At 40.9% G+C, this 26052-nt stretch overlaps 9 protein-coding genes across 9 annotated transcripts; 6 read left to right on the top strand and 3 right to left on the bottom strand. All coding sequences in view use genetic code 12, as the record gives it.

Annotated features, from left to right (window-relative positions):
* Nucleotides 1-222: 222 nt before the first annotated feature.
* On the top strand, nt 223-1795 carry RJT20DRAFT_154214 (uncharacterized protein; the record flags this gene model as incomplete). Its single annotated transcript, XM_064919093.1, has 3 exons — nt 223-249; nt 308-410; nt 475-1795. The coding sequence occupies 3 exons, from the start codon at nt 223-225 to the stop codon at nt 1659-1661; spliced, it is 1317 nt and encodes a 438-aa protein (XP_064774709.1). The 3' UTR covers nt 1662-1795.
* A 2953-nt stretch (nt 1796-4748) lies between these two features.
* RJT20DRAFT_85796 (Hyphally-regulated cell wall protein) lies at nt 4749-5180 on the top strand (the record flags this gene model as incomplete). The annotated part of the gene is made up of 1 exon (XM_064921254.1): nt 4749-5180. A coding segment is annotated over one exon (432 nt), but the record flags the coding sequence as incomplete, so codon positions are not given.
* Nucleotides 5181-8856: 3676 nt separating this feature from the next.
* Nucleotides 8857-10182, top strand: MET15 (bifunctional cysteine synthase/O-acetylhomoserine aminocarboxypropyltransferase; the record flags this gene model as incomplete). The annotated part of the gene is made up of 1 exon (XM_064918753.1): nt 8857-10182. One exon carries the CDS (start codon nt 8857-8859, stop codon nt 10180-10182), a length of 1326 nt encoding a protein of 441 aa, XP_064774707.1.
* Nucleotides 10183-10339: 157 nt separating this feature from the next.
* On the bottom strand, nt 10340-11164 carry RJT20DRAFT_78579 (uncharacterized protein; the record flags this gene model as incomplete). The annotated part of the gene is made up of 1 exon (XM_064921207.1): nt 10340-11164. A coding segment is annotated over one exon (825 nt), but the record flags the coding sequence as incomplete, so codon positions are not given.
* Nucleotides 11165-11794: 630 nt separating this feature from the next.
* Nucleotides 11795-13856, bottom strand: ECM7 (Ecm7p; the record flags this gene model as incomplete). Its single annotated transcript, XM_064915829.1, has 4 exons — nt 12600-13856; nt 12414-12506; nt 12064-12350; nt 11795-11892 (listed from the first exon to the last, which is right to left on the bottom strand). The coding sequence occupies exons 1-4, from the start codon at nt 13664-13666 to the stop codon at nt 11795-11797; spliced, it is 1545 nt and encodes a 514-aa protein (XP_064774705.1). The 5' UTR covers nt 13667-13856.
* A 479-nt stretch (nt 13857-14335) lies between these two features.
* Nucleotides 14336-15207, bottom strand: RJT20DRAFT_126569 (uncharacterized protein). The gene has a single exon (XM_064916790.1). It carries the CDS (start codon nt 15086-15088, stop codon nt 14624-14626), a length of 465 nt encoding a protein of 154 aa, XP_064774704.1. The 5' UTR covers nt 15089-15207; the 3' UTR covers nt 14336-14623.
* Nucleotides 15208-16145: 938 nt separating this feature from the next.
* CAR2 (ornithine-oxo-acid transaminase) lies at nt 16146-17919 on the top strand. Its single transcript, XM_064916789.1, has one exon. The coding sequence runs from the start codon at nt 16434-16436 to the stop codon at nt 17739-17741; it is 1308 nt and encodes a 435-aa protein (XP_064774703.1). The 5' UTR covers nt 16146-16433; the 3' UTR covers nt 17742-17919.
* Nucleotides 17920-19673: 1754 nt separating this feature from the next.
* On the top strand, nt 19674-21985 carry PEX5 (Pex5p). Its single transcript, XM_064919717.1, has one exon. The coding sequence runs from the start codon at nt 19807-19809 to the stop codon at nt 21625-21627; it is 1821 nt and encodes a 606-aa protein (XP_064774702.1). The 5' UTR covers nt 19674-19806; the 3' UTR covers nt 21628-21985.
* A 1119-nt stretch (nt 21986-23104) lies between these two features.
* Nucleotides 23105-26048, top strand: HIS4 (trifunctional histidinol dehydrogenase/phosphoribosyl-AMP cyclohydrolase/phosphoribosyl-ATP diphosphatase). Its single transcript, XM_064916788.1, has one exon. The coding sequence runs from the start codon at nt 23373-23375 to the stop codon at nt 25974-25976; it is 2604 nt and encodes an 867-aa protein (XP_064774701.1). The 5' UTR covers nt 23105-23372; the 3' UTR covers nt 25977-26048.
* Nucleotides 26049-26052: the final 4 nt, after the last annotated feature.

Raw genomic sequence — 26052 nt, 5'->3', positions numbered from 1 at the left:
CTGAATCCAGTTCTGCTATATCGTCATCAGCTGAATCTAGTTCTGCTTTATCTTCATCTGTTGAATTCAATTCTGCACATTCTTTGCGTGTTGAGTCTGGTTCTGCATCCTCGTCAAGTGTTGAACCTAGCCCTATTGCATCTTCATTAGCACCATCAATTTCTTCTAGCTTTTCACGTGTTGAATTCAATTCTGCGGTGTCTAGTACCGTGGTTCCTTCAAATGCTGAATCTCGGTCAGTGTTATCCAGTAAGGCTATTACTCTGAGTAGTACTTCCGATACTGCTTTTGTAACGACCGATGTTAGCAGTGCTTTGTCCAAACAAGAAACGTCGACGTCTGGATTGAATTCATTAGGTTCAACTTCACGATCATTGTCGGAGAACTCGTATCCTTCGGCAATTCGTACTGTAAGTGACTTTTCATCTGGAACCAAAGGATATTCAGATTTCAGCACTTCATCTAACGTTTCAGCTTCATCTGAAGTGAGTGATGAGCATAATATTAGTGACGGTTCTATCAGTAGCGAGAATACCTCTGCGGCTTTGCCATCACTCGAATCCACCTCTGCTTTCTCTTCTTCGGAGGCTAATACTGCGGATTACACCACAACCGTATCCGTGTCCTCCTCAAACATTCCTATAGTTTCAACAATAAGTTTGGAACCAACTGAATACACTACAACAGTTGTAACTACTAACTCTGATGGTTCCTTTACTACTGAAACCGGAGTTGTCATCATTTCTACTGATTCTACTGGTAGTTGGTATTCTTCTACAGAGTTAATGACGTCCATGCCAACTGAAGAGGGCTCTATAACCAATTCAGATCAGTTTAGCACTTATTCACCTGGTGGCTGGTACACCAACTCCTCGTCGAGTGCTATGGATCAATTATCTGAATATACTAGTAGTTTTAGTATGAATTCGGCAGTCTTAAGTTCCAGCGAAGCCATCATTACTAGTGACGCTACAAATGTGTGGCATACGGCGACATCACTGATGAATCCAGAGAAATCATCTGCGCACAGTAATACATATGTTCCAACAGCACCAAATTTATCAATCTCGTCGGCCAATACCCCTGTTTCTTCTACGAATTCTATATCCAGGTTAACAAGTACTTTAACGTCTGCAGAAACAAGGACTATTTGCTTCAGAGGTGGTTCGCATTGTGTAACTGTTACTGAAATGGTTACTTCAACCGTAACTGAGAGTTGTCCTGCGACTACTGAAGTGGAAGTATCCCAAGGTCCCCTCTCAGAATTCAGTAAAGGTGGCGTTCAATCTGCCCCCGACTCTACAATTTCAACATCATCAAATTACGTTGCCACAGCCATCTCTACAGAGAAGGTTTCTCATTCTGAATTAGATGATTCTCAAATTACTGTTTCTCATTCGGGAGCTTCTCAGGAGACTAGTTCTCTTTCTGAATTAAACAGCTCTTCAGCACCTATTTCTCATTCTAAGATGGATTCCACTTCAGTGACTAGTACAGGTTCCGATGTCATCTTAAGTACTGGAACACCATCAAATATCGCTTCGCCGGTGTCCAGTAGCCCTATATCCGTTCAATCATATGAGGGGTCTTCTAATTCTTTGGTTCCACCAAGTATTTTATATTTCGCCCTTATTTTTAGTTTGATTTTTGTTCATCTTTGATACACTTGATGGGTTCTTAGGGGGGTAGTCGAAAGATATAAATATTTACGAATACATCTACTTCACTTCTCGATGAACTCCATTCAAATTTCTTGTTAGACTTTTCTCGTTTCGTTAGCATTCCTATGGGTATTTAGATTACAAGCCCATTTATATTTTCAATATTTACCCTATACATGTAGTTAAAATGCCGAAGTAGACACTGTTAGTATTAACATTCTCTCACGCCTACACCTAGATGTTGTGACTATTCAAGTGGCAAATCCAGCTGAGCTTCTACTTCATCTGCTCAATCCAGTCTATGCATGGTTTCGACGCTTGCGTTAAGCGACTTCCCCTATTGCTTAAGGCAACCAAACTTAGTATTGAGATATCTACTTGAATTTAAGGAAGGTACATCTGTACTACCATGCCTCCAATAATCATTTGAGCGATTACAGATCAATTTTGAGATAATATCAATTGGGTCAAACCGAAAGTCAGGCACTCGAGAGAGTGTCATTTGTCTATGCGCTATATCTTGGCACAACTCTTTCAAACGATTCCACTGAGTTTCTTGTAAGAGGCCATTGTAAATCACGGTAGGATGGAGGTGGGGGGAATACCTCCCATAATTCGTAATTCATGATAACAAAGAGGCGGTGCTCTACATCAACCATCTACTTACTATTGTAGCCAAGGTGGACTGGACAGAAAAGATTCTGTGTGGTGGGACGACGCTACTAACTCGTAACCTTCCCTATTTTAAATCAGCTTTCTCCTAGAAACAATACATATTGTCACATACTCATGATGCTGTGTTTTTGAAACCTCCAGCACATGTATGTCTAATGATTAGCACTATTCATAGGTTAAAATAGTGATCCAACTGATATTGGAGGGCGGCCTTCCTTGACTCGGCAATAAATGCCAGACTCCGTTAGAGGTATTCTCTATCAAATAACTGATGCCGCCTCCACCTTTCTTTCAAAGGGGGGACTTCTAACTCACCCAGTAATAGAAAACAATAACTCTGCCTTTTGCTTGAGTGCATTTAAGGTTTCGTTTCCCTATCGTTAAAGTCTTCTATTGTTTTAGCGCGACCAAAGTTCTTTTTGAGGTACCTGCATCGATACAACATGTATTTGGCTATACCGCGTACGGCGGCTTGATTGAACCAGAGGTATCGCTAAGTCTCACCATGTCCAAGCTATTCCATGTAGAAAGTTTATGTCCTTCTGAAACAAAATTCTGATGAGTATCTAATTGCAGCTCATGACTGTAATTTTGTTAAAAATGGACGCTGTAACTATCTTATATGTGAATATCAGATTTGTGTGCTCCCATGGTTTGTATCATTAGGGGCGGACGTGATTGTAGAAGATATTCTACGTAATGTTATATAAATCCACTAAAAAGGAATAATCGTAGTGTCGCTTTAGTAATAACTTGGTTTACAACAAGGGATAAAAATTCTGAAACCAATTCATGAACAAACTGAATATTTAGTGTATCAAATAAATCGACTCACCCAATTTTTTGCCTCTCCTTGTCACTTGTTCAGATATATTATTTGACAACAATAGTTTAAGCTGAATTCTTCAAGATAAGAGGAGTGATGATGCACTAACAATTCGCCCCTATTTTCAACAGGTCGATCATCGTTCGTCCTCAGCACACACGCTTAGGAGAATCTTTCTGATTTAGCTAACTGCTACAAAGTTTTGAGTTGGAAAGACATCAAAAATTATATTTTCAGCGCACCCTTGCAAATGATAAATTGATATCCAAAATATAAAATGATATACCACAGGCGTGCTTTTATTCTCAATTATAATCACGTCATGCTTCGAAAAACAAAGAACTTTAGTCATTCCGAGTTTTTTAGTGGCTCGTGTATGCAAATGAAAGCTTGTATAAACCATGCACCAATGACTTGGCGCAAACAGATTAGCCTTTTTGGGCAAGCATTCCATGAAATTTCCTACATGGTGATAGTTTTAGTGAGAAAGCTACGAAGCGAATTTGCAGCAGGTTCGACTTTTCCAGGTATGAAAGAGTTACACTATTCGATACAGTGAATACTCATGTGCTCATGTCGTACTGATGCTTAAATAAAACCCAGTGTTGTCATGCACATGAATGATGCTAAAGAACCCTCGCAACTTTTCCACACACAAATACGATCTATGTCCTAGAATAAAAAAAGAGCATTCCCTTCAGGTATTTTATAACAGTATTCTTTAGATCCACACCAACTAGCCTTATAGACTATAGCAATAACAGCAACACGGAAGAGCAACGAGAACTTTAAGTTGACGAAGAATTCGGAAAGAGAAATTTCACAAATTTATATTATGAACTGATCAGCTCACAATGAATGTTTGCTTGGCAAACATAGAAAGCAGAAGTATTCTATCGATGCCATCTGCGGCTTCTTTACTCGTGAATCGGAATATAATTAGATTGTGCAAGGTTTAAAGGAATTTCTTGCCAAGAAGGGATTTTAAGTTGGGAATGTATCTGCACAAATACTGGAGATTCACACACTTAGATTCCATTTCTTTATACTACAGTTACATAGTTCTCTCTATCATATGTTAAAACCATCAAAACATGGAATTGCAATCTTAAATGACAAAAAAACATATAAATATGGGCCAGAATAACTCCAGGCCAAACGAGATGGATTTTCTACAGCAAAACCGAATATAATGAAGATATCATTGAGGCTGACTGTATTCTCGTTATTTCTAATGTCATTGGCTCTTGCCGATGACCTAGTGATCAGTCGGGATACATTTGATAGCACAGGAGATACTGCGATAAGACAGAATCTTATTGTTAATGAGGGGGTGTTTTATTCAATTGATAGCGGAATGACCCACAATTTTTTTGCAGATATTACTATTAACGGTCAACTACCAACAGGGATGTTAGAACTGGTATTACTGTTGATGTCATTGTCACTACAAATGTTGTTGTCAACAACGGCTGGATTGTCTTGGATGACGGACATGCCACTTCCGCGCCAACTTATGACTGGTACGGTGGATACTTCGAAAACAATAGCATGGTGTGGTTCGCAGGTATCGGTAGAACTGGGGGATCAACATTTGGTATTCAACCACATGGTCCTTGTATCAATTCCGGAACTATCATTTTTATCAGCATAACCCTAGGACAGGTTCAACTACTCATCTTGGTTTAGATTGCTCTACTATCACTAATGATGGTACAGTTTGTGTCTATCAAGCCATTTTCATGCAGGCATCCATAGTCGAAGGAAATGGTTGTTGGGATGTTGGGCTTGGTTCAAATTTCTTTGCGACAAATGTTGATACTAGGTATATGCTGGAATGTCAAGTTATCTACCTTGGTACTCCTTCATCCAGTTTAAGAATTGATGTCTATCGTCAAAATCAACCTATTCATGTCGCGGGATGGGGTAACAACAATGTCATTGGATCTAACGCTCCGATCACCGCCTTTTACTACGATGGAACCAATTTATTTTATTACACTGTGGGGACAGGTTTTTCAACTTGTTATTGGCCCAGGCTATGATGTTACATTGATGACAATAGGTAATGCCGATTACGGTCCTGGTATTGGTATCGTTCCAAACGCCGGTATCTTTTATCCTGATCCACCACCGCATGATAGACCTTCTAAATGTAATGAATTCCCCAAGCCTCCTCGTGCTCCTACCTCTGTTCCCAATGAAACCACGAAGATTACGTCGAGTTGGACTGAAAGTTACACTACCACAAAAACACACACAGATACTGAAGGTGGAACTGACACCATTGTGATTGTAGTTCCATCTGACCCACCGGTCCCAGTTAATCCAACCACGACGATTACGTCGACTTGGACTGGAACTTATACCACAACAGAAACTTTGACAGATACTGAAGGTGGAACTGACACTATCCACGTCCCGAATTATCGATTGACTCATGCGCTTCACCATCTACTGACCCATCCCTGAACGATCCGTTGCACCTTCTAGTGAGTCATGTCCCGAGTAAACATCTGAGATCTCTACTGAGTCTTGTTCCAAGAAGTATACTACATCAACTGAACCATGTGCTGAATCAGGTGCTGGAACATCCTCCGAGACTTGTCTTGAACCATCCGTTGAACATTCGCCAACACCATGTTCTGAATCATGTGTTCGTACAACGACGGAACCATGCCCATCATCTACACTAACATCTACTGAAATATGCTCAGAATCGGGCACTCAAAAATCTGGTCAGCCTTCCGTTAAACCATCTGGTCAGCTTTCTCCATCTTCAATTCAAAGTGCATAGGAGGCTTCCACATCGAAATTATCTGGAGGTGACATCGTAAGCACGACTTCTAAAGGTAAAGCTTCTAAAGAAAGTCAATCGGTCTCTGCATCCACTAGCCAAGTTACAGTAACACTGACTGGATCAGATGGTATAGAGTCCATATATACTACTACAATAATAGTATGCCAAACGACTTCTTTGGAACCCAATCCATCCGATGTGACAGCAACTCGTTCACTTGATAAGGTTACCACTGATGCGATTGATATATCAACTGCCTTACCCTTGGTTACTGTACCCGATATCGACGCTATTGTCAGTACAAAGTCTGGTGATGATGTTGCTGTTTCGGGTGAACCTACATCAACTGTCCAGACATATGAGGGTTCTTCCAACTCCTTATTTGCTGCATTCCTGATGCATTTTGCTGTAATATTCTGTTTAATTTCTTTATATGTTTGATTATTCTTCGAGTTTCGTGGTGCCTAACGGTCACTACTCAAATGATTGCATAATGTTTTCTTTTCTAAGTGGTGAATTATCTCATTACTTTGGATTCTATTTTTGATATTTCTAAAAATCTTTTCTTGACACCTCGTCAGTCATCATCATTAATCGTCTTTAGTTAACAATTAGCACTGATTGGCTTTTTCTTCTTTTAATTAACTTAGATGTTGTTTATGCAAAGTAATCGCATTTACATATCCAAATCAATATACATAATCTTTTTTCAACGTCTCCTTGACTACTGGAGTGCTCAATTGTTCCAAAAGCTGTTGAAAAACAAATACTCTCATCACATGAATGCTCTTTTTAAGGATACTTTCGCTTCATCTGCTTCTCGATTTCAATCGATGGCTATGGATACTGCAATCTTTTAAAAACCTGTTGTATTAGGGTTGCACGTTCTCTATGTCGTCTCTGAAGAGAAGTATCAGAGATAACTAGTAATCCCACGAGAAGTTACGAAATTTAATACAAGCGAGGCCATGAATGTTTAAAAACAAGCTATAAGAACTGGGGCTCTCCATATATTAGCAGTACGTTGCATTTCGTTAAAAGTTTTGTTGGCTTCTTTTTTCAGATTAATGTTAATTGGCAGTAACTTTTTTTGTACAGTATTATTATCCTATTTGATTCTCGTTTCGTGCAGTTAGCTGAGAGCGACATCCTGAATGGGGAGGTATGATTCCTGTAATATAAGTCACGTGCCTTTGACCAATATATTGTTATCACCCATGATACAGTGCGTTGATGAAATCATCTCTAAGGCTATAACAACCGTACTACAAAGTAATTCGAGAGTAAGTAATTCGAGTGTTTTTGGTTATGTCCGCATCATCCCACTTACTTTGATCCCACTAACCACCTAAATAATACGTCCTTCTAATTTTAACATCTACGATGCTGCAACCACAGTTCTTGATATTTTAACCATGGCACGAATCAAGAAAGTCTATGCGATTGTCTACGGCTGGTATACGGCTCGGATTCGGCTGACGAAAGACATGGAATAGATGTAATTCGAGGCAATGTTCTTGGTGGGGACATCTAGCACACTACGTGGAATTTACCCGCTGCCTGTTCAGTCTAGTTACATGGTCATCAAGACTGAATTACGATTACATTTGATGTATTGGCCGCAAAAAACAATGCATAGTATACTTGGCTCGTAATTTGTGTATGACCCGAGAAGGAAGGTGCAAAATGCGATTACCCATTACCATAATAACGGTAACTATCGTTCTCAGAGGAAAGTGATGGAGTTGCCGGGAACGACTAAGCAAGATGGAGCCGTTAATGGAGTTTAGACACCACCAGTTGATACACGAGGTCGCTGCTACGATGAAATAATAAATGATGGAAGCAGTGTCAGGTAAGGTGCTAATAAAACTCCAATTCTGCATACCTGCGTTAGCTTAACTAACTCTCTGCCTAGTAACTATCTACGCTGTAGCCCTGTAACTAGTACCACTCTACAACTCTAATATACTCCCATTTCCCACTCCACTCCACTGTTGCTAAAACCACCACCACTACGCCATTTCCGTAATTTTCTCCCCTACTCTCGTCACCCCCAGCTTAGCATTTATCCAACACTCTCCCTCTCGCTCTCCCACACCAACACACCACTCCACTTATGGATATAAGCACCACACTCTTCTCCTCCCGTTCCCTGTATACTCCCGGCTCCTGGCTCCTGAAACGCTCTCCTGCCCCGTCCTTGTCTCCCCTTCTTGGCTCTTAAATCCCGAACTAATACACGTGATATGTAATAATCACGACAGAAAGTGTGGCCTTGCAAATCATGCACCAGTGTGTTCCAGAATTGTGTCCCAAAACAGTGGGCCAGTAACTATCGGGAAACATGAGCATGGGTTGACTAATTTTACCAAAACCTTGGGCCTGAAGTCAGGACATATGCTCCAATAGGCTTAACTCCCTACGGTTTGGTTTTGGCTGCACACTGTCAATGATATCATTTCAGTTACTCTAACGACTGACACCCCGTTTCACCGGTGAAATTCCCCCGTTATTATGCATCTTCTCCCAGTATTATTACCAGTATTATTACCAGATGTTTACCAGGTTATGGCTAGTGCTCCTATCCACACTCCCTCTATCTCCCATGTCCCCTAATTAACGGACATATTTTTAAAATCGGCCTATATAACCAGAAAGTGAAAAATGTGAAAAATTTCTCGTCGTGTACAATGGACCATGGAAGAAACTATATAAATGGGCCGGTCTCCACAGTTTTCCTCGGAGCTAGCATTCCTGTTGATCCTCAGATTACTGTGTATTTCACTTGTACTTCTGGTTGTTGTATATATTGTCGTTGATTTGCATTGATCTGCCATCAAGTAGTCTTGCGACCCCCAAAACCCCCTAACGACTCCACATTCTATCCAATAATGCCTTCCCACTTCGATACCCTCCAGTTGCACGCTGGTCAACCGGTTGAAAAGCCTCATCAACCAAGAGCTCCTCCTATCTATGCCACCACTTCTTACGTGTTCAATGACTCCAAGCACGGAGCCCAATTGTTCGGCTTGGAAACCCCAGGTTTCATCTACTCCAGAATCATGAACCCTACCAACGACGTCTTTGAACAAAGAATTGCTGCTTTGGAAGGTGGTGTCGGTGCCTTGGCCACGGCCTCGGGTCAATCTGCCCAATTCCTTGCCATTGCTGGTTTGGCCCATGCTGGTGACAACTTCTTGTCCACCTCGTTCTTGTACGGTGGTACTTATAACCAGTTCAAGGTCGCTTTCAAGAGATTGGGAGTTGAGGCTAGATTTGTCGATGGTGACGCCGCCGAGGATTTCGCCAAGTTGATTGACGACAAGACCAAAGCCATTTACATCGAGTCTATTGGTAACCCTAAGTACAACGTTCCAGACTTCGAGAAGATCGTCAAATTGGCCCATGACAACGGTATTCCAGTGGTTGTCGATAACACCTTCGGTGCCGGTGGTTACTTGATTAACCCTATTAAGTTCGGTGTTGACATTGTTGTCCACTCTGCTACCAAGTGGATTGGTGGTCACGGTACTACCATTGCCGGTGTTATTGTTGACTCTGGTAAGTTCCCATGGAAGCAATACCCAAAGAAGTTCCCTCAATTCTCTGAGCCATCCGAAGGTTACCACGGATTGGTCTTGAACGACGCCTTGGGAGAGCAAGCCTACATTGGTCACTTGAGAATCGAGTTGTTGAGAGACTTGGGTCCAGCTTTGAACCCATTCGGTGCCTTCTTGCTCTTGCAAGGTTTGGAGACTTTGTCCTTGCGTGTCGACAGACAATCTTACAACGCTCTCAAGCTTGCTCAATGGTTAGAGAAGAACGAGCACGTCGCTTGGGTCTCCTATTTGGGTCTTCCATCCCACGAGGACCACGAGACCAGTAAGAAGTACTTGAACAACAAGGAGAACTTCGGTGGTGCTTTGTCCTTCGGTGTCAAGCCATTGCCTGGTGCTAAGGAATCCGACGACCCATTCGCCAAGGCCTCTCCAAAGGTTGTTGACAACTTGGAAATTGCTTCTAACTTGGCTAACGTCGGTGACTCCAAGACCTTGGTTATTGCCCCATGGTTCACCACTCACCAGCAATTGAGCGACGACGAGAAGAAGTCTTCTGGTGTTACCGAGGACTTGATCAGAGTTTCCGTTGGTACCGAATTCATCGATGACATCATTGGTGACTTTGAGAATGCCTTCAAGATCGTTTACGGTGCTTAAACTGGCTCTTCTTACGATGACCACTACTCTAGATGAGACTGACTTTAATTTTAATTCTAACATACTTATAAATACTTTGCTAGAGAATTTACCAATCTATTGAAAAGTAACGCCTTTTATAACACAATGCTAGTAGAAATAGGGTAATAGACGCTATAAATAACGTCGATACTACGAAAAGAGCATGGCCAGAACCTCTAGAAATGGCTGCAATTTCGTACTTATGAAGGACTTGTTCCAACAGCATGTAGTAAAAGTCCAATGCTGCCACGAAGAAAATATGAAATACTAGCAGAGCCGTAGATAATACTAGTAGAAAAGTCATATTAAACGGTAGACTTCTGAGTTGGGTCAATGTTGGCAGTTTTCGTAACAATAGTACCTGCAAAAAGACGTAGATTATTGATGACAGCACAAGAATGCCAAGCACAGTGTTCCAAAGAAGGAAATATCTCATGTACTTATCAAAGTAATGTGCCATTTTGAGCCCGTGAACTAGCAGAAGCCGGTCGATATCTAGTTCTTCAAAGCCAGGCTCATTCAACTTTCCTCTTCGATATAACGTTTCCAACGAAGATAACGAGCTCGAATAGGTAATAACAAAGCTGGTTCCTATCACCTTAGGATCTTCGACCTTAGAAATACTCCCCAATTGCAATCCAATGTCTTTAATAAGGCATGAAAAGATATCTATTCCATTGCAATCGGAGCAAGATTCAACCCCCGTAACTGAGTTCATTCTGCAGTAACCTCCAAAACTGAATTTATACTCATTGTGGTTGGAAAACGTGTCAATCACATCCATGTAGTCTATCTTACTATCACGTAAGTCATTGTTGTTCAATGTAACACTCAAGTCCTTGGCAACATACGAGATCATCTTTAATCCTTCTTGTAAACTGGATAGAATCTGCTTGGCTGCGAAAGATTTATCGTCAATGGTCAAGGTGTAGATGGGAAGGTAGCCGGAAGTTGCACACGAAAAGAACGGTATCACATCAGATGTAACTATTAACAATGATAGGATGACTGTTGTTGCAAAGGCGATGTAAAAAAGAGTGTGCCGCCTTAGGGGAAAGTCTTTAAAATGGTTATAAGAACGACACCTCATAATGGTTTTTGAAGAGTTCTCTTCTGTCTCATTGCAGGTGTCTTCCGTGTCAACAGAGCAATCTCTATCTGGAACCTTCTGCCTATAATTGGCAGTGAACTCACTGGGTTCGGACTTGGTCATATTTTCTAAAGGAAAGTCATTGAACATATTCCTCTAATATTGGTAATAGTATAAATAGGAGGAGTAAGTAGGAAGTTTGAAATGAATGCTTTCGAACTTGAATCCGAAATCAATAAAATAGGCAACAAGCGTTGTATATATCCAACAATGTATGAGATTATCGCCTGTTTGATTGGAAAAGCGACAGTTATATTTATCATGTATTTGTTAACCGCTGACATTAATTTGGTATGCTATTCATTTTCTCATGGCAGAATTTTCACACAACTTACTTTCTCCACCACTGTGATATATGATTAATTTCGTTTATAATTGTCCTATCTAATAAAGTATATGCTTATAACCGTCGTTGTTTATAAAATTAACCCTCCAAGAAGCTCACTTATACTGATTGAGGAAATTCACATTATCCAAGTACTCAACTTCGTCGTCGTTTAAATATGATTCTGCCATAGACTCTCGTCGAGGGCTGGCGGCTGATGAGGGATGACCTAAAGCAGGCTGAATCGGCCGTGACAGTAAAGGCTGCTGTATCCTGTGATCAGCATAGTCATCCAAAGAGCTAGAATCAGACACACTAAAAGTCGATTCAATAGATTTCTTTCTTAATGGTTGTTCTTGAATGCTATCTCCATAAAGGTTTGTACCGCTTCCAGCTTTAAGGTTGGCCAATGAGTTGCTTGATTTCATCATCGATGGGGCCTTGTTTAAAGCATATCCATCGTATGTCTCCTCTCTATAATGTGGCAAACTTTGAAGCGGATAATTATTATATTCTTGGTTGCTTGAATCATTGTATAGTATATCCTTCGCAGCAGTCTCCGTTATCATTGGCTCTGTCCTTGGATTATTCGATCTCGTATTGATACGACGCACCGATTGGTTCCTGGAGAGCTTCTCCCCCAATCTACGCAATTCCTCTTCCTTGTGATCTCTGAAGTTTAGAATTTGCTGGTTCAGCTGGAATAAGTGATTCAAATTTCTTGATGACGAATACTGCGCTTCATCGGAGTCAGAGTCCTCACTATGCTCAATTTCATCAATCAATCCCTTTCCTTCATTTTGGTTGTGTCTCATCATACCTGTCATCCTTTTTTTATGTTCATAAAGACCACTCTTGAAACGCTTTACAGGTGATTCCTTGGTTACAGTGGGTGTGACATCATCATTTATCTCTAAGGACGACAACTTAGAGAACATCTTCGTTTTCCGATTACCCGAAATATTTCTGTTGTTGGTACCGAATGTGAACTCTTCTTCGTATTCTTCATCCAAATCGGAAGGATTTGCACACCACAAAGGCATTGTCCACGATAGAGTCGATATCAACGAGAATGCAGTGCATAGCCACAACAACAGAAACCACTTTGTTCCCATATGAACCGATATTCCGAAGTCACCCAAATTAGCACTGAGTTCCTTTCTGATCACAATCATCATTCTAGTAATAATACCAGCACCAATTGCCACACTTATAAAGGATGCCAATGATAGCAAAGCAACGAAATTGAGTAACATCGAAGGTAGCTTCGAGATCGACTTTTCTGGTCCTCTGTTGCTGTACATTATGAAAGTGAAAACCAACAATATACATTGTGAGATTCCACTGAATATAATAGAATTCGGCACCATCTTATACTGCGAATGACGCCTTCGTACCAGTGCATTATATCCTGCGTCGTCATAATCAGAAGACTGGTACGCGTATGCCAAAATACTAGTCAACCCAATCAGCTTTAGTTCATCACGATAGTCAAAGACATACCTTCCTGTAGTTCGAGAGCAGACCAAAGCGATTTCCTGCTTCTTCGTCTTGATATTCCCGTGCTTATCCGTGTATTCCGTTTCATTGTAATTGCCATAGCACCAACTCCAAAGCGAAGTTATGATATATTGAGGAGCATTTGCAACCTGTGACTCAGCGTATTGGGTCAAAAGAGCGATTTCCGAGTTCGTCAAAGACGAGTCTACCGGAAAATTCCCAGCACCACTTTCCGTGAGAACTGTTGATGAAAGCGATACTGAACTTCTCAAAGACTTGTATAGCCCGTATGCTACATCTAAATGCGCACAGTTTATTCTAGCGATGTACATCCAATTGGTTAACAAAGGACCTACCAACAAGGCAATAGCAAAGGCAAGGGCAAACGACGCCGTAACAAGCCGAAGGATCTGAAGAAACCGCTCTTGGACCGTTAAGTTTAAGAAAGGAGCCGAAACATTGTACCGTAGGTTCTTCCACAACTGCATTTTATATAGCGATTAATATAGCAAATAGCAAATGATTACTTGATTTCAGGGTATTTGATGTATATTCTATTATGTTCCAAAGTGCAAATTTCAGCCTCTAAATTGTATCAACTGGTAGATAATTACCGCCGTACTATACTGTACTGTTTACGAGACTAATAACTATAACTACTACTATTCTACCTGGAGTAAAACCCAATAAACTCGTCTCCGTACCATCCAAAATCTTCTGAAAATCGTACTTTTGAGTAGGTCTGATATCGGACGGCATGTAGTCCCAATAGTATATTGAGGTATGGATGTGAGATTTCTATGGGGTATATAGAAGTTGAATACTTGGAGATGAATGGGAATGAAATATGGTCTATGGCGTTAAGAGGGTGGTTAGAGTAGTTGGAATAGTTAGGGGAAGTTAGGGAAGTTAGAGAAGTTGGTGGAAGTTAGACGGGTTAGACGAGTTACAGTAGTTAGTGTAGTCAGTGTAGTTACAGTAGTTACAGTAGTTACAGTAGCTACAGTAGTTACAGTATTTGGTAGAAAGATGTGAGCTTATTCAAACTGGACGTAGAGAAGACGGTTCATTTCCATTTCGAATGTTCTTTAATCAACACCTTCTACCATACATACTTTCCATCGCATCGTCTCTACCATACATACGATGGAAGAACCCTTTTATAACATTAAAACCGTGTATATTCAAAATGTGCTTTAGTATAAACTAAGACCCTGCCATTAAAAATCCTTGCTTTTCTAAACAAAGGATCTTATCTTGTTAGATGTTAGAATATGAAGCGAGTATCCAAACTCAATAAGTTCAAAATCCCATACGAAATGAAATGAATGCTGTAACTCGGTTACAACCTTATGCAAATGGCCCAACAAGCCTAACCAGAAGTAACATATAAGAATACAACTTATAATACAAATAGAATACTGACCACACCCTTTTTCAGTTCTCTAGAATTCCTCCGTGAAGCTCAACTGCCCATACTTACTTTGGTACGCGTTTAAATCCACAACAGTAGGAGCAGACGCTTGCTCTTCGTAATCATCGTTGAATTTTCTCTTCAATTTGCCTGGTTCGCTCAATGTTTGTAAAGGAGCATTGTTCACTTGATACCGACTGTCCCATTCGGCCATGCTAGAACCGCCAGATTGGTACGTTGATCCCACATTGGTTAAAGAGGGAGGATGTTCCAAATGGCTTGGGAAGGGCACTCTTCTCGATTCGAATGTGTTGCCATAATTTGGAGACGAATAGCTCGTGGTACCGTCATAGTTGTTATTACCTTCCGTCACTTGGTACCCATCAGCGACTGCTTTCCTTATTCTCATTCCTATAGTAGACAACTTAGCGATGTCGGCGTTTTCATTTTGAGGCACGCTAGCCTGATTCATCTGTCTTTTATGTGTATCTGTCATGACGTCCAATACTATACAATACTATCTAATATATATTTTTACTTAACACTTGGGATAAGATATCTACTGTTTCAATAAAGAACACTGTACCTTCTTCATCAAACCACAAACCACAGACCACAAAACATAGCAAGTCTTAACTTGCTTGGAGAAATCGGTAACGACACGCCACGTTGGTAGGCTAAAAAGGGTGTTAACACTGCGGCACGGGTCTCGATATCCTTGTGACTTCGACAGTTGTTAAATAACCCGAAAGGGGAAATCGAGAAAAGAGCTGGACCAAATCACGTGATTAGATGTGAATATTAGTACCGCGGTAAGGATGTTTATCTACAAAGAATACAAGAAGTTGACAATTCACGTAGTCAATGGAACTTTTCGATTTAAATGGAACTTTTCTATTATCAGCTACAGAATACTAGTGCCAGTACAAGTGAACCAACCGGTAACTGCGCTTCTGGGGTAATTTACTCCGACTTATCGCTAGAATTTCTTGTCATTACCCATATTACGGGAGGGTCATCTAAAAGGGAGTTCTGCATTTCACAACACCCGTGCCGCAATACCATTTCCAATTTGATGTCCAATTTGATGTAACGACCCCATACACTTAATTAAACACTATAAAGAGCTTTCACTGCACTGGTCAATACAAATTTCCACCTCAATTAGTACCTCCTTCTTGCATATTCGTCGCAACTTCCCTCCTCATCACCGACTATGCATCTACCCCATCAACAGATCAACACCTCGAAGAAAAAAATTCCCCAATCCATCCAATCCATAGCCAATTAACCTTTCATATCCAAGAGGCTTTCTGCCCCACCTAATGACCTGGATTTGTCCAGATCGCACCCCTCCTCTCACATGACCTCGACGTTACCTTCCTATAGCCACCATAGTCGCCTGTGCATTCCGATAGCACTTGACGCGCATTACATCTGCGAGTCGCATCGTTCAATCATGACAACACCTATAGGCAATAGAACCCGATTGGGACCAGGTATATAAGGCGATGAATTTCCCATGCAATTGAGAGGTTGCTTTGGTGGATTGGAAACAGTTCAGAGATTATCCAAGAAACCAAGGTTTTAATACTATAATCGAGGTTCTATTTGCTTATATCCATAGCATATACTATATAGGTTAATATCTATAGCTTACAACTTGAGTCTTGTATTTTGTATATTGTATCTTGTCGACAGTGCAAATTACAGATATCCATACAGCAGTAGAGTCAGTCATCGCCATTGTCTCTCGATCTTTTGTCGCTGTACCCTAATTTAATATTATCACTACCGATTTCGTCAAATCGCATAATTTTTCAGTTTTTCAGTCACTAACCATGTCTACCCCAGATTTCAACGTTTCGTCCACCGTGGCCGTGGACTACGAAACCAACTACTCCGCACACAACTACCACCCATTACCTGTTGTGTTCACCAAGGCCGAGGGTGCCGATGTCTGGGACCCAGAAGGAAAGGAGTACTTGGACTTCTTGTCCGCATACTCCGCCGTCAACCAGGGCCATTGTCACCCAAAGATTGTTGCTGCTTTGGTTGACCAGGCTTCCAAATTGACATTGTGCTCCAGAGCGTTTTCCTCCGATGTATTTGGAGTTTTCGCCAAGTACATCACCGAATACTTTAACTACGAGATGGTCTTGCCAATGAACACTGGTGCTGAGGCCGTTGAAACCGGATTGAAGTTGGCCAGAAGATGGGGTTATGTCAAGAAGGGCATTCCTGAAGGTGAGGCTATCATCTTATCTGCGGTAGACAACTTCCATGGTAGAACCCTTGGTGTTATTTCAATGTCTACTGATCCAGATGCTAAGGCCAACTTTGGTCCTTACTTGAATGGTGTCGGCCCACAAATTCCAGGAGAAAAGGCTGGAACTTTGTTGAGATTCGGAGAAATTGAAGACGTTGAGAAGGCCTTCAACAATGCTGGTGACAAGATCGCCGCTATCTTGTTAGAACCAATTCAAGGTGAGGCTGGTATCGTTGTTCCTCCAAAGGACTACTTGACCAAGGTTCAGGCTTTGTGCAAAAAGCACAATGTCTTGTTGATTTGTGACGAAATTCAAACCGGTGTTGCTAGAACCGGTAAGATGTTATGTTACGAACATTCTGAGAATGTTAAGCCAGACATCGTTTTGTTAGGTAAGGCTATTTCTGGAGGTGTTTATCCAGTTTCTGCTGTCTTATCTTCCAAGGAAATTATGTTGACTTTAGAGCCAGGCTCGCACGGTTCTACATACGGTGGTAACCCATTGGCTTGCAGAGTTGCTGTAGCAGCTTTAGAAGTTGTAAAGGATGAGAACTTAGTCGAAAGAGCCGATAGATTGGGTGAATTCTTAAGAAAGAAATTGGAGGAATTGAAGGCCGAATCTGACGGAATCATTTCCGAAGTCAGAGGTAAGGGTTTGTTATGTGCTATTGTCATCGATGACACCAAGACCAACGGTAGATCCGCTTGGGACTTGTGTTTGCTCATGAAAGAGCATGGTGTCTTGGCTAAGCCAACTCACGACCACATCATCAGATTGGCCCCACCATTGGTCATTTCTGAAGAGGACTTATTGAAGGGTGTTGATTCTATCAGACAATCTTTAGTTCAATTGCCAAATGCCCCAAAAACTGCTCACTAATCGTGTATATTTGATTGAGGATGTCCAAAATTATTGAATAATTCAGGAATTTGCCTTGCTCGTCGCTAGTGGCTGTATTTAGAATTCGGTCAGTCTGTATTTGTTAGTTCTTTTTGTACTGGGATAAGTAGCTTTGCTACGCGGAATTTCAAAATATAAATAGTAATGTGATTGATAGGGTGTAGAAGTAAGTAAAGAGATGGAAAGCTCGACATGGGCGGCTGCAAAAAGTCCAATTGAGTTGTGCTCTCCTGACCTATTTTCTTCATACAAGATCAAATAAAATGTCCTTCACCACTAATGGGGGTACAATATCCATCGAAGTTCGTGTAATTAGTTAGTGAATACGATATGCCGTCGTAGACAAGCTAATTCGATGGGTATGTGAATCTTAGGGAGCACGCAGGATCAGGACTCCTTTCTATGTCTTTTTTGGTAGTTCAACTGCGAGCGTATTTTCTACTACAAGCGAGATTGCTTTTCGGGTTGAGCCTTCGATACCGCAAACTTGCCGTTCATCACTTTTCCTCCTTATAACGACTAAACTTCTACAGCTTGATCGTCATTGACATCAACCCATTTCTATCTCGCTTTCGCATACTTAAATGGAACGTAGTGACTTTTTTGCAGTCGATGCCTGCACACACATCGTTATGAGAAATGAATCATATTCACCTCATTAGCCAGATACCGTGGGGCTCGGTGCAGATATCAAAAAGAGTATAACACCTGGTCGTTGAACTATTATAAATGGGTATTGAATTGCTCAGCTATTGTTCTTCTTTTTTTAAGAAACCGATCGAGAATATCTTTCCTCTACTATGTGACGCTTTTCATTAATAGTTCTACAAGACAGAAATCATATTCATATCCCAATTCAACAACTAATTCACATTTATTCTATCTAAGCCTTCACGGTGACTACCCACCCCACTTCTCACTAAAAAAAAATGTCACCGCTCGGTAATCAGAAGAAACCATACTGTGATATTCTCGCTGCGTCGCTATCACTCAGATAGAAAAACTCGGTTGTCTCACTATTTTTTTTTTCACACTAATTTCTACGAAAATTTGTAAAACTTAATGGAATTTGTGAATTATCTCCAGCGGTGGAATCTTAGTATCCTCAACTGTATAGTACAGTAATGTATGAAACAGTACACTACATAACTCAACTGTATTCTATTGGAACTAATACTTTACTGTGTACAACACTTTATTATAAACAATATTTTACTATGTACTATACTTAATTATAAATATTGTAGACTATACTCTACTATGTAGTATACTCTACTATGTAGTATACTCTACTATGTAGTATACTCTACTATGTAGTATACTCTACTATGTAGTATACTCTACTATGTAGTATACTCTACTATGTAGTATACTTTACTATACTATACTACTTTACTACACAGTATACTACTATACTATACAAAATACTACTTGACTACTGAACTCACCTGTTCTACTTTTTACTTTACTACCAATATCACCTATATTCTATATTATACACAACTACCTATATATTCTACTACAACTATACAAAAAACTCTACTACTTCCTATACCTCACCACTCACTATACTCTACTATAAACTTACTACTAAACTCACCTATCTCTATATTATACTGTACACTACAGCCTACATATTCTACTCAATGCTCTCAACTACTACTATACACCAAACACCCACACACCATACACTCTCTTCTTTCTGGCAGCTTCCCTCGGCACATGCTTTTCGGTTTCTTTAGCCGCTGGAAAATTTGGTGGGGTCGCATTTCGGTGTGATCTCATTATTAAGCGGCGGCTAGTTAAAATAGTAGAGTTCGATAGTGTTCTTTCCACAGTGGAGTTGGTATAAGTACTGATATCTTTGTTCTTTTTAGGTGAAAATCGGCGTGTTTCGTATACCAGCGACAAGAAACGGATTCCAGTTTACAGATCGTTAACCGCCCTTATTTTGCTAGTTTTATCCAAGTAAATCCCTACTATTTGACGGGTTTCACACGCTTTATCAGCTTTTTACCATTTTTCCAGCTTTTTCACAGTAATCATGTCATTTGTCGGCGGAGGTGCCGATTGTTCGGTCAACGGCAACGCCATTGCCCAGTTCAACAAACATACCCAACAAGATCAGTCCTTACAAAGACAAACAGCCAGCCAACCAGGACTTTTACAGAATCAAAGATTCAAGCAAGAAAACCTTATGAATGCCAGAGATAGACAGAACTTGGACCAGTTCTTAAATATCTCGGGTGGTCAGAATAACTTCCAATTCCAACCAATGAGACATGAGTTGAACATGATGCAACAGAACCAACATGGTCCCCAAAAGCAACAACAGAACTGGACTAACGAGTTCCAGACACATTCGCCTTCGCCCATTCCACAGCAAAACGTTGCTCCAATCGCCAAAGTGGGAAGCCCAATAAACGGACAGTGGGCTAATGAGTTTCACCAAAGTCCTATGGAACACCAACCTGTTCATCAGAATGGTCCACAGATGAATTCAATGCCAATGATGATGGGAGGTGGATACCGCCCTATGATGGGAATGTCGATGATGTCTGGCAATATGCAACAACAGCAACAACCACAACAACACCAGGAACAGTCTCTGAAGGAGGAGGTTCAGGTTGACTGGGACAACCAGTTTAAGAAGATTGAAGAACTTACCGAAACAAAGCCAGAAACAGCCGTTGAAGAAGAAGTCAAAGAAGGATCTCCAGAATTCGTTATCGATGATAAATACCAGGCCACATTTGACGAAGTATGGGAAGGATTAAATTCTGAAGCCATCGAGCAAGATTTCATTAGTCAACAATATGAAGACTTCAAAAATACACGTGGCGAGACCTTCCCTGCCGATATGAGTCAATGGGAGAAGGACTTCTCTAGATACGTCTCTACAAGGGCTCATTTTGGAGACTACCAATTTGAAGACAGTAAAAACAACCAATTCTTGGACTTACCAAAGGAAAGCGATCCATATGAGATTGGATTACAGTTAATGGAAAATGGAGCCAAGTTATCAGAAGCCGCGTTGGCTTTCGAAGCAGCAATCCAAAGAGATGAGGGTCATATTAATGCCTGGCTCAAGTTGGGAGAAGTTCAAACACAAAATGAGAAGGAAATAGCCGGTATTTCCGCTTTAGAGAAGTGTTTGGAATTGAATCCAGAGAACTCAGAAGCCTTGATGACATTGGCTATTTCATACATTAATGAGGGTTACGACAATGCTGCCTTTGCTACCTTGGAAAGGTGGATTTCTACCAAGTACCCACAAATTTCAGATAAAGCTCGCTTGGAAAACCCAGAAATTACAGACGAAGACAGGTTCTCGTTGAACAAGAGGGTAACTGAGTTATTTATTAAAGCTGCCCAGATTTCTCCAGACCATGCAAACATGGATCCAGATGTACAAATGGGATTGGGTGTTTTATTTTATGCCAACGAAGAATTTGACAAGACAATTGACTGTTTTAAAGCAGCATTGACCATCAAACCAGACGATGCAGTATTATGGAACAGATTGGGGGCATCTCTTGCCAACTCAAACCGTTCTGAGGAAGCCGTCGATGCTTACTTCAAAGCGCTTCAATTGAAGCCAACGTTTGTGAGGGCAAGGTACAATTTGGGTGTTTCGTGTATCAATATCAGATGTTACAAGGAAGCTGCCGAGCACCTTTTGAGTGGATTGTCTATGCACCAGGTGGAAGGTGTCGAAAATGGCAGCACTCTTAACCTTAATCAATCCACAGCATTGACTGAGACCTTGAAGAGAGCTTTCATTGCGATGGACAGAAGAGACTTGTTGGAGTTGGTCAAGCCTGGAATGGATTTGAACCAATTTAGAGGAGAATTCAACTTCTAGGTAAACAACAAGATCGACATACAAGGAGGGAGTAGACAAAAAAAATCAAGCATAGACCTATCAGGTGCCATTTTCAGGACGTTGCTTTCTCTCCAGCCAGTTCAAAGTATTTGAGAGAGGGCCCAAACCCGACGACCATAGTTAAGTATATATTGTCTGCGTTGACACTTCTAATGTATATATGATTAATGTATTTATTGTCCGCAAAAAGGTAGATATGTGCCTAGAGAGGGGGCTTACTGGAGAAGAGATTGGTAAGTTGAATGACTACTGTATTGCTATCACATAGCTGTATGTATATGGCATAGAAGCCAAATACATTCATGAACATAACTCATGAATACATAAACACAGTAACTCACATACTCTCATATTCACATACTCGCATACACACATACTCACATACTCACACACATACTCAAATTATCATATACTCATACTATCATACATAATATCCACCAAACTCACAACATACGTAACGACAACTTGCTGCAAAATAATCACTTTAGTGATGTCGCGAAAATCTCAACCTCCTTCGTTTACGTCATTGACATCGCTTATCTCGCGCTGATTCGATTGTCGAATTGTGAGTGTCGTAAGTCGCATGTTAATCTATCGACAATCTCTCAGTCTGTCGATTTCTGACATCTCTCTCTTCTCTTCTCTTTTCAACTTCATATTCACATTTCCCATTTCCCACTTACTCTTCTACCTAAATGTTTAGTTGGCTTCTCGGTACCATTTCTATCTTATTCTTGTCTTTCTTGCTGATGTCCTTTGAATTTCTTATTATCAAACTTTTCACACTGGTTCTAAACGAAATTGAGTCACAATATTTCAAACTTCGCACTTCTCCATCACCTTCTCCCTATCCCTACGCCTACGCCTATCCTGTCAATCAAAGTAACAGCCGACTTTTCACCCCGGCTAACATTCCCCATTTCCCCATTCCCCATTTCCTCTATCTCAAATATATCTCACGTGATGATGACTCAATCTAGTGTAATAAAAAAAAGTTTTTGTCTTTTACGGCGCCTGTTCAGGATCTTGTTTCTCTCGTCTCTGTCTCTTTGCCTGAGTCTCTCAGTCTCTGAGTCTCTCTGTCATTCTTCTCAATGTCTCTCTCTTCTTACTCTTCTCTCAGTCTGTTTCTCTTCTGATTCTGACTCATTTCCCTTCATCTAGATTTCACAGTCTCGTTCTGAAGGCTCTTTCTGTAGTTCCTCACTCTGTTACTACTGTTACTAGCTGACTCACTCACTTAATCTCTCATTCTCATTCTCATTCTCAATCTCTCTCTCTCTCATGCTCACTGTCTCATGCTCACTCCCTGATAGTGCGATTTATTTGAACTTAATACAGAACAGAGTCAGAAATCTACATCGATGATATCCTCCTCTTATTCTTTATTATTGGTCGTTTTCTATCTTAGTCAACAGAATCTCATTTCTTAATTAACAGAATCTCTTTCTTTACCTGTATTTTTTCTAATCTTTTTTTTTTCTGGCTGTGAAGTACTGAAGTTCTAAAATTTTAAAGCTCTAAAGTTCTAAAGTTCTGAAGTTCTGAAGTTGTGACATTTTCGAGAGACTCTTTCATTCTCATTCTTATTGTTATATTCCACTTGTATTTTCTCAATATTAGTTTTTATCTTTTATCTTTTCTCATTTCTTTTCTCATTCTTTTCTCCTTTCACAACCGCTAATTACCTCTGGTAAGTATATCTACGTCTAACTAGATCCTAAATGACGTTCCCAGTATTGCCTGTGCTTGCGTCGCCGCAAGATTCACACCAAATCGCCGATTTTTCAGTGGTGGGCCAATTCGTGGTACCCTTCAAATCGGTCAACATCTCCAAACAATTCTTACAACAGTTCCCCAGAGAAGTGCTGGTCGATGTCGATGCCACCGCCGACTCGGTCTCTGTCGACCAAATCGTAGAATTGCTCAATAACGGTATCAGGCAAGTTTTTATCAACGAATCACAGGTGGAAGACGCTATCTTCACCAGCGGGTTGCCTAGTGCCAGATTCGCCATTGAATTCGAGTCCGATAACGTCTCGGCTAAGATCTTGGAAACCGCTGCTTCCTTCGTGTTTAAGAAGCCGCTCTCCAAGGACGATTTCAAGAAATTCAGCAGCAGTGAGAACAGGACTATCTATGTCAAGACAGACTCTATTGACCAGGAAGCCGCTAACAAGTTGGCCGTTGATGGTTATTTCCCAGTCATCGACGCTAAAAAGTTGACCTCCAAACAGTCTGAGCTGGGTAAAGTATCGATTTCGGAACTTTTCACTTCAACATTAAGCACTGATCGTCCTGACGGTCTTTTCACCACTTTGATTACAACCCCAGCTCCTTCATATTCTGCATTGGGTGTTGTCTACTCTTCTAAAGCTTCTATTCAAGCTGCTATCGCTGAGAAAGTAGGTGTCTACCAATCTCGTAAGCGTACTGAAGAGTTGTGGTACAAAGGTAAAACCAGTGGAGCTACCCAGAAATTGGTTAAGTTGGAGAAGGACTGTGACTCTGACGTAGTTAAGTTCATTGTTGACCCAAGAGATGGATATGGTTTCTGTCACCTAGACAACAACTTTACTTGTTTCAGAGATGGCCAATTGAAACAAAAAGATGAATCATTTGGCAGTGGCTTAAGCAAGTTAGATAATACTTTAGCTAAAAGATTCGAATCTGCTCCAGAAGGATCATACACAAAGAGGCTCTTCAACGACGAAGACTTATTAATTGCAAAGTTGAAAGAAGAATTAGATGAGTTGATCGAAGCAGGTCAAAACAAGACAAAGGACTCCTCAGAAGTAGCCTGGGAATGTGCTGATTTATTCTATTTCGCCATGGTGTGGTGTATCAAAAATGGTGTCAGACTTGCTGATGTAGAGAAGAATTTGGATATTAAGGCCGGCAAGGTTACCAGACGTAAGGGTGACGCTAAGGCTGCCTACGTGCAAAAGAAGGTCCCAGACGCCGCAAAGCCTGAACCAGCTTCTGCTATTGAAGAATCCTACAAGATGGAGATCATCAATGCCAACGATTCCGCTAATGCTCAGCTTATAAAGAAAGCATTGACTAGACCAGTGCAAAAGACTGCGGATATTATGAAATTAGTATTACCTATTGTTCAGCAAGTTCAAAAGGATGGTGACAAAGCCTTGATAGAACTCACTGCTAAGTTTGACGGTGTTAAGTTGGATTCCCCAGTATTGAATGCACCATTCCCACAAGAACTTATGAACATCTCAGACGACATGAAGAAGGCTATTGATTTGTCTATTTCGAATATCGAGAAGTTCCACGCTGCACAACTTCCAAAGGAGAAGGTAATGACCGTAGAAACCGCACCTGGTGTTCGTTGTTCTCGTTTTGCTAAACCTATTGAAAACGTTGGTTTGTATGTTCCTGGAGGAACTGCTGTTTTACCTTCCACTGCTATGATGTTGGGTGTCCCAGCGAAGGTTGCGGGGTGCTCTAATATTATCGTAGCTTCGCCACCTGCTAGAGCTACTGGAAAGTTGACACCAGAAGTTGTTTACGTAGCCCATAAGATTGGAGCTAAGTGCATAGTCATGGCAGGTGGAGCTCAAGCTGTCACTGCCATGGCTTACGGTACTGAGAGCGTCTTGAAGTGTGACAAGATCTTAGGACCAGGTAACCAATTTGTTACTGCTGCGAAGATGCACGTTCAAAACGACACGCAGGCTTTATGTTCTATTGATATGCCCGCTGGTCCTTCTGAAGTCTTGGTTATTGCTGACGAAAATGCTGATGCCGATTTTGTTGCTAGCGACTTGTTATCTCAAGCTGAGCACGGTGTAGACTCCCAAGTCATTTTAATTGGAGTTGGCTTGTCAAAGGATAAGCTAAACGAATTTGAAGCTGCAGTGAAGAAGCAAGCTGAAGTCTTACCAAGAAAAGAGATTGTTGCAAAGTGTTTGGCACACTCCTACATTTTGTTGGTAGATACGTACGAAGAGGCCTTTGACTTGTCTAACAAATATGCTCCTGAGCACTTAATTCTTCAAATTGACGACGCTCCAAAGTATGTACCAGACTACGTCGAAAACGCTGGTTCTGTCTTTGTTGGAGCTTTGTCTCCAGAATCTTGTGGTGATTACTCCAGCGGAACCAACCACACTTTACCTACCTACGGATATGCTAGACAATATTCAGGTGTGAACACAGCAACATTCCAGAAGTTCATTACTTCTCAAGATGTTTCTGAAGAAGGATTGAAGAGCATCGGTAAAGCTGTGATGACATTGGCTGCTGTGGAGGGCTTAGAGGCCCACAGAAATGCCGTTCAAGTAAGAATGGACAAATTAGGTTTGTTGTAAGAACTTCAAAAAAAAAAATTACATAGAGATAAAAAGTCACTACTTTTTGATAATACACTTGTACAAAAATATTCAT

This window comes from Scheffersomyces xylosifermentans (genome assembly GCF_036884685.1).
Source record: "Scheffersomyces xylosifermentans strain CBS 12540 chromosome Unknown RJT20scaffold_3, whole genome shotgun sequence".
NCBI classification, from domain to species: Eukaryota; Fungi; Ascomycota; class Pichiomycetes; order Serinales; family Debaryomycetaceae; genus Scheffersomyces; species Scheffersomyces xylosifermentans.
The sequence above is the reverse complement of the archived record's forward strand: the minus strand, read 5'-3'. Positions and strand labels throughout refer to the sequence as shown.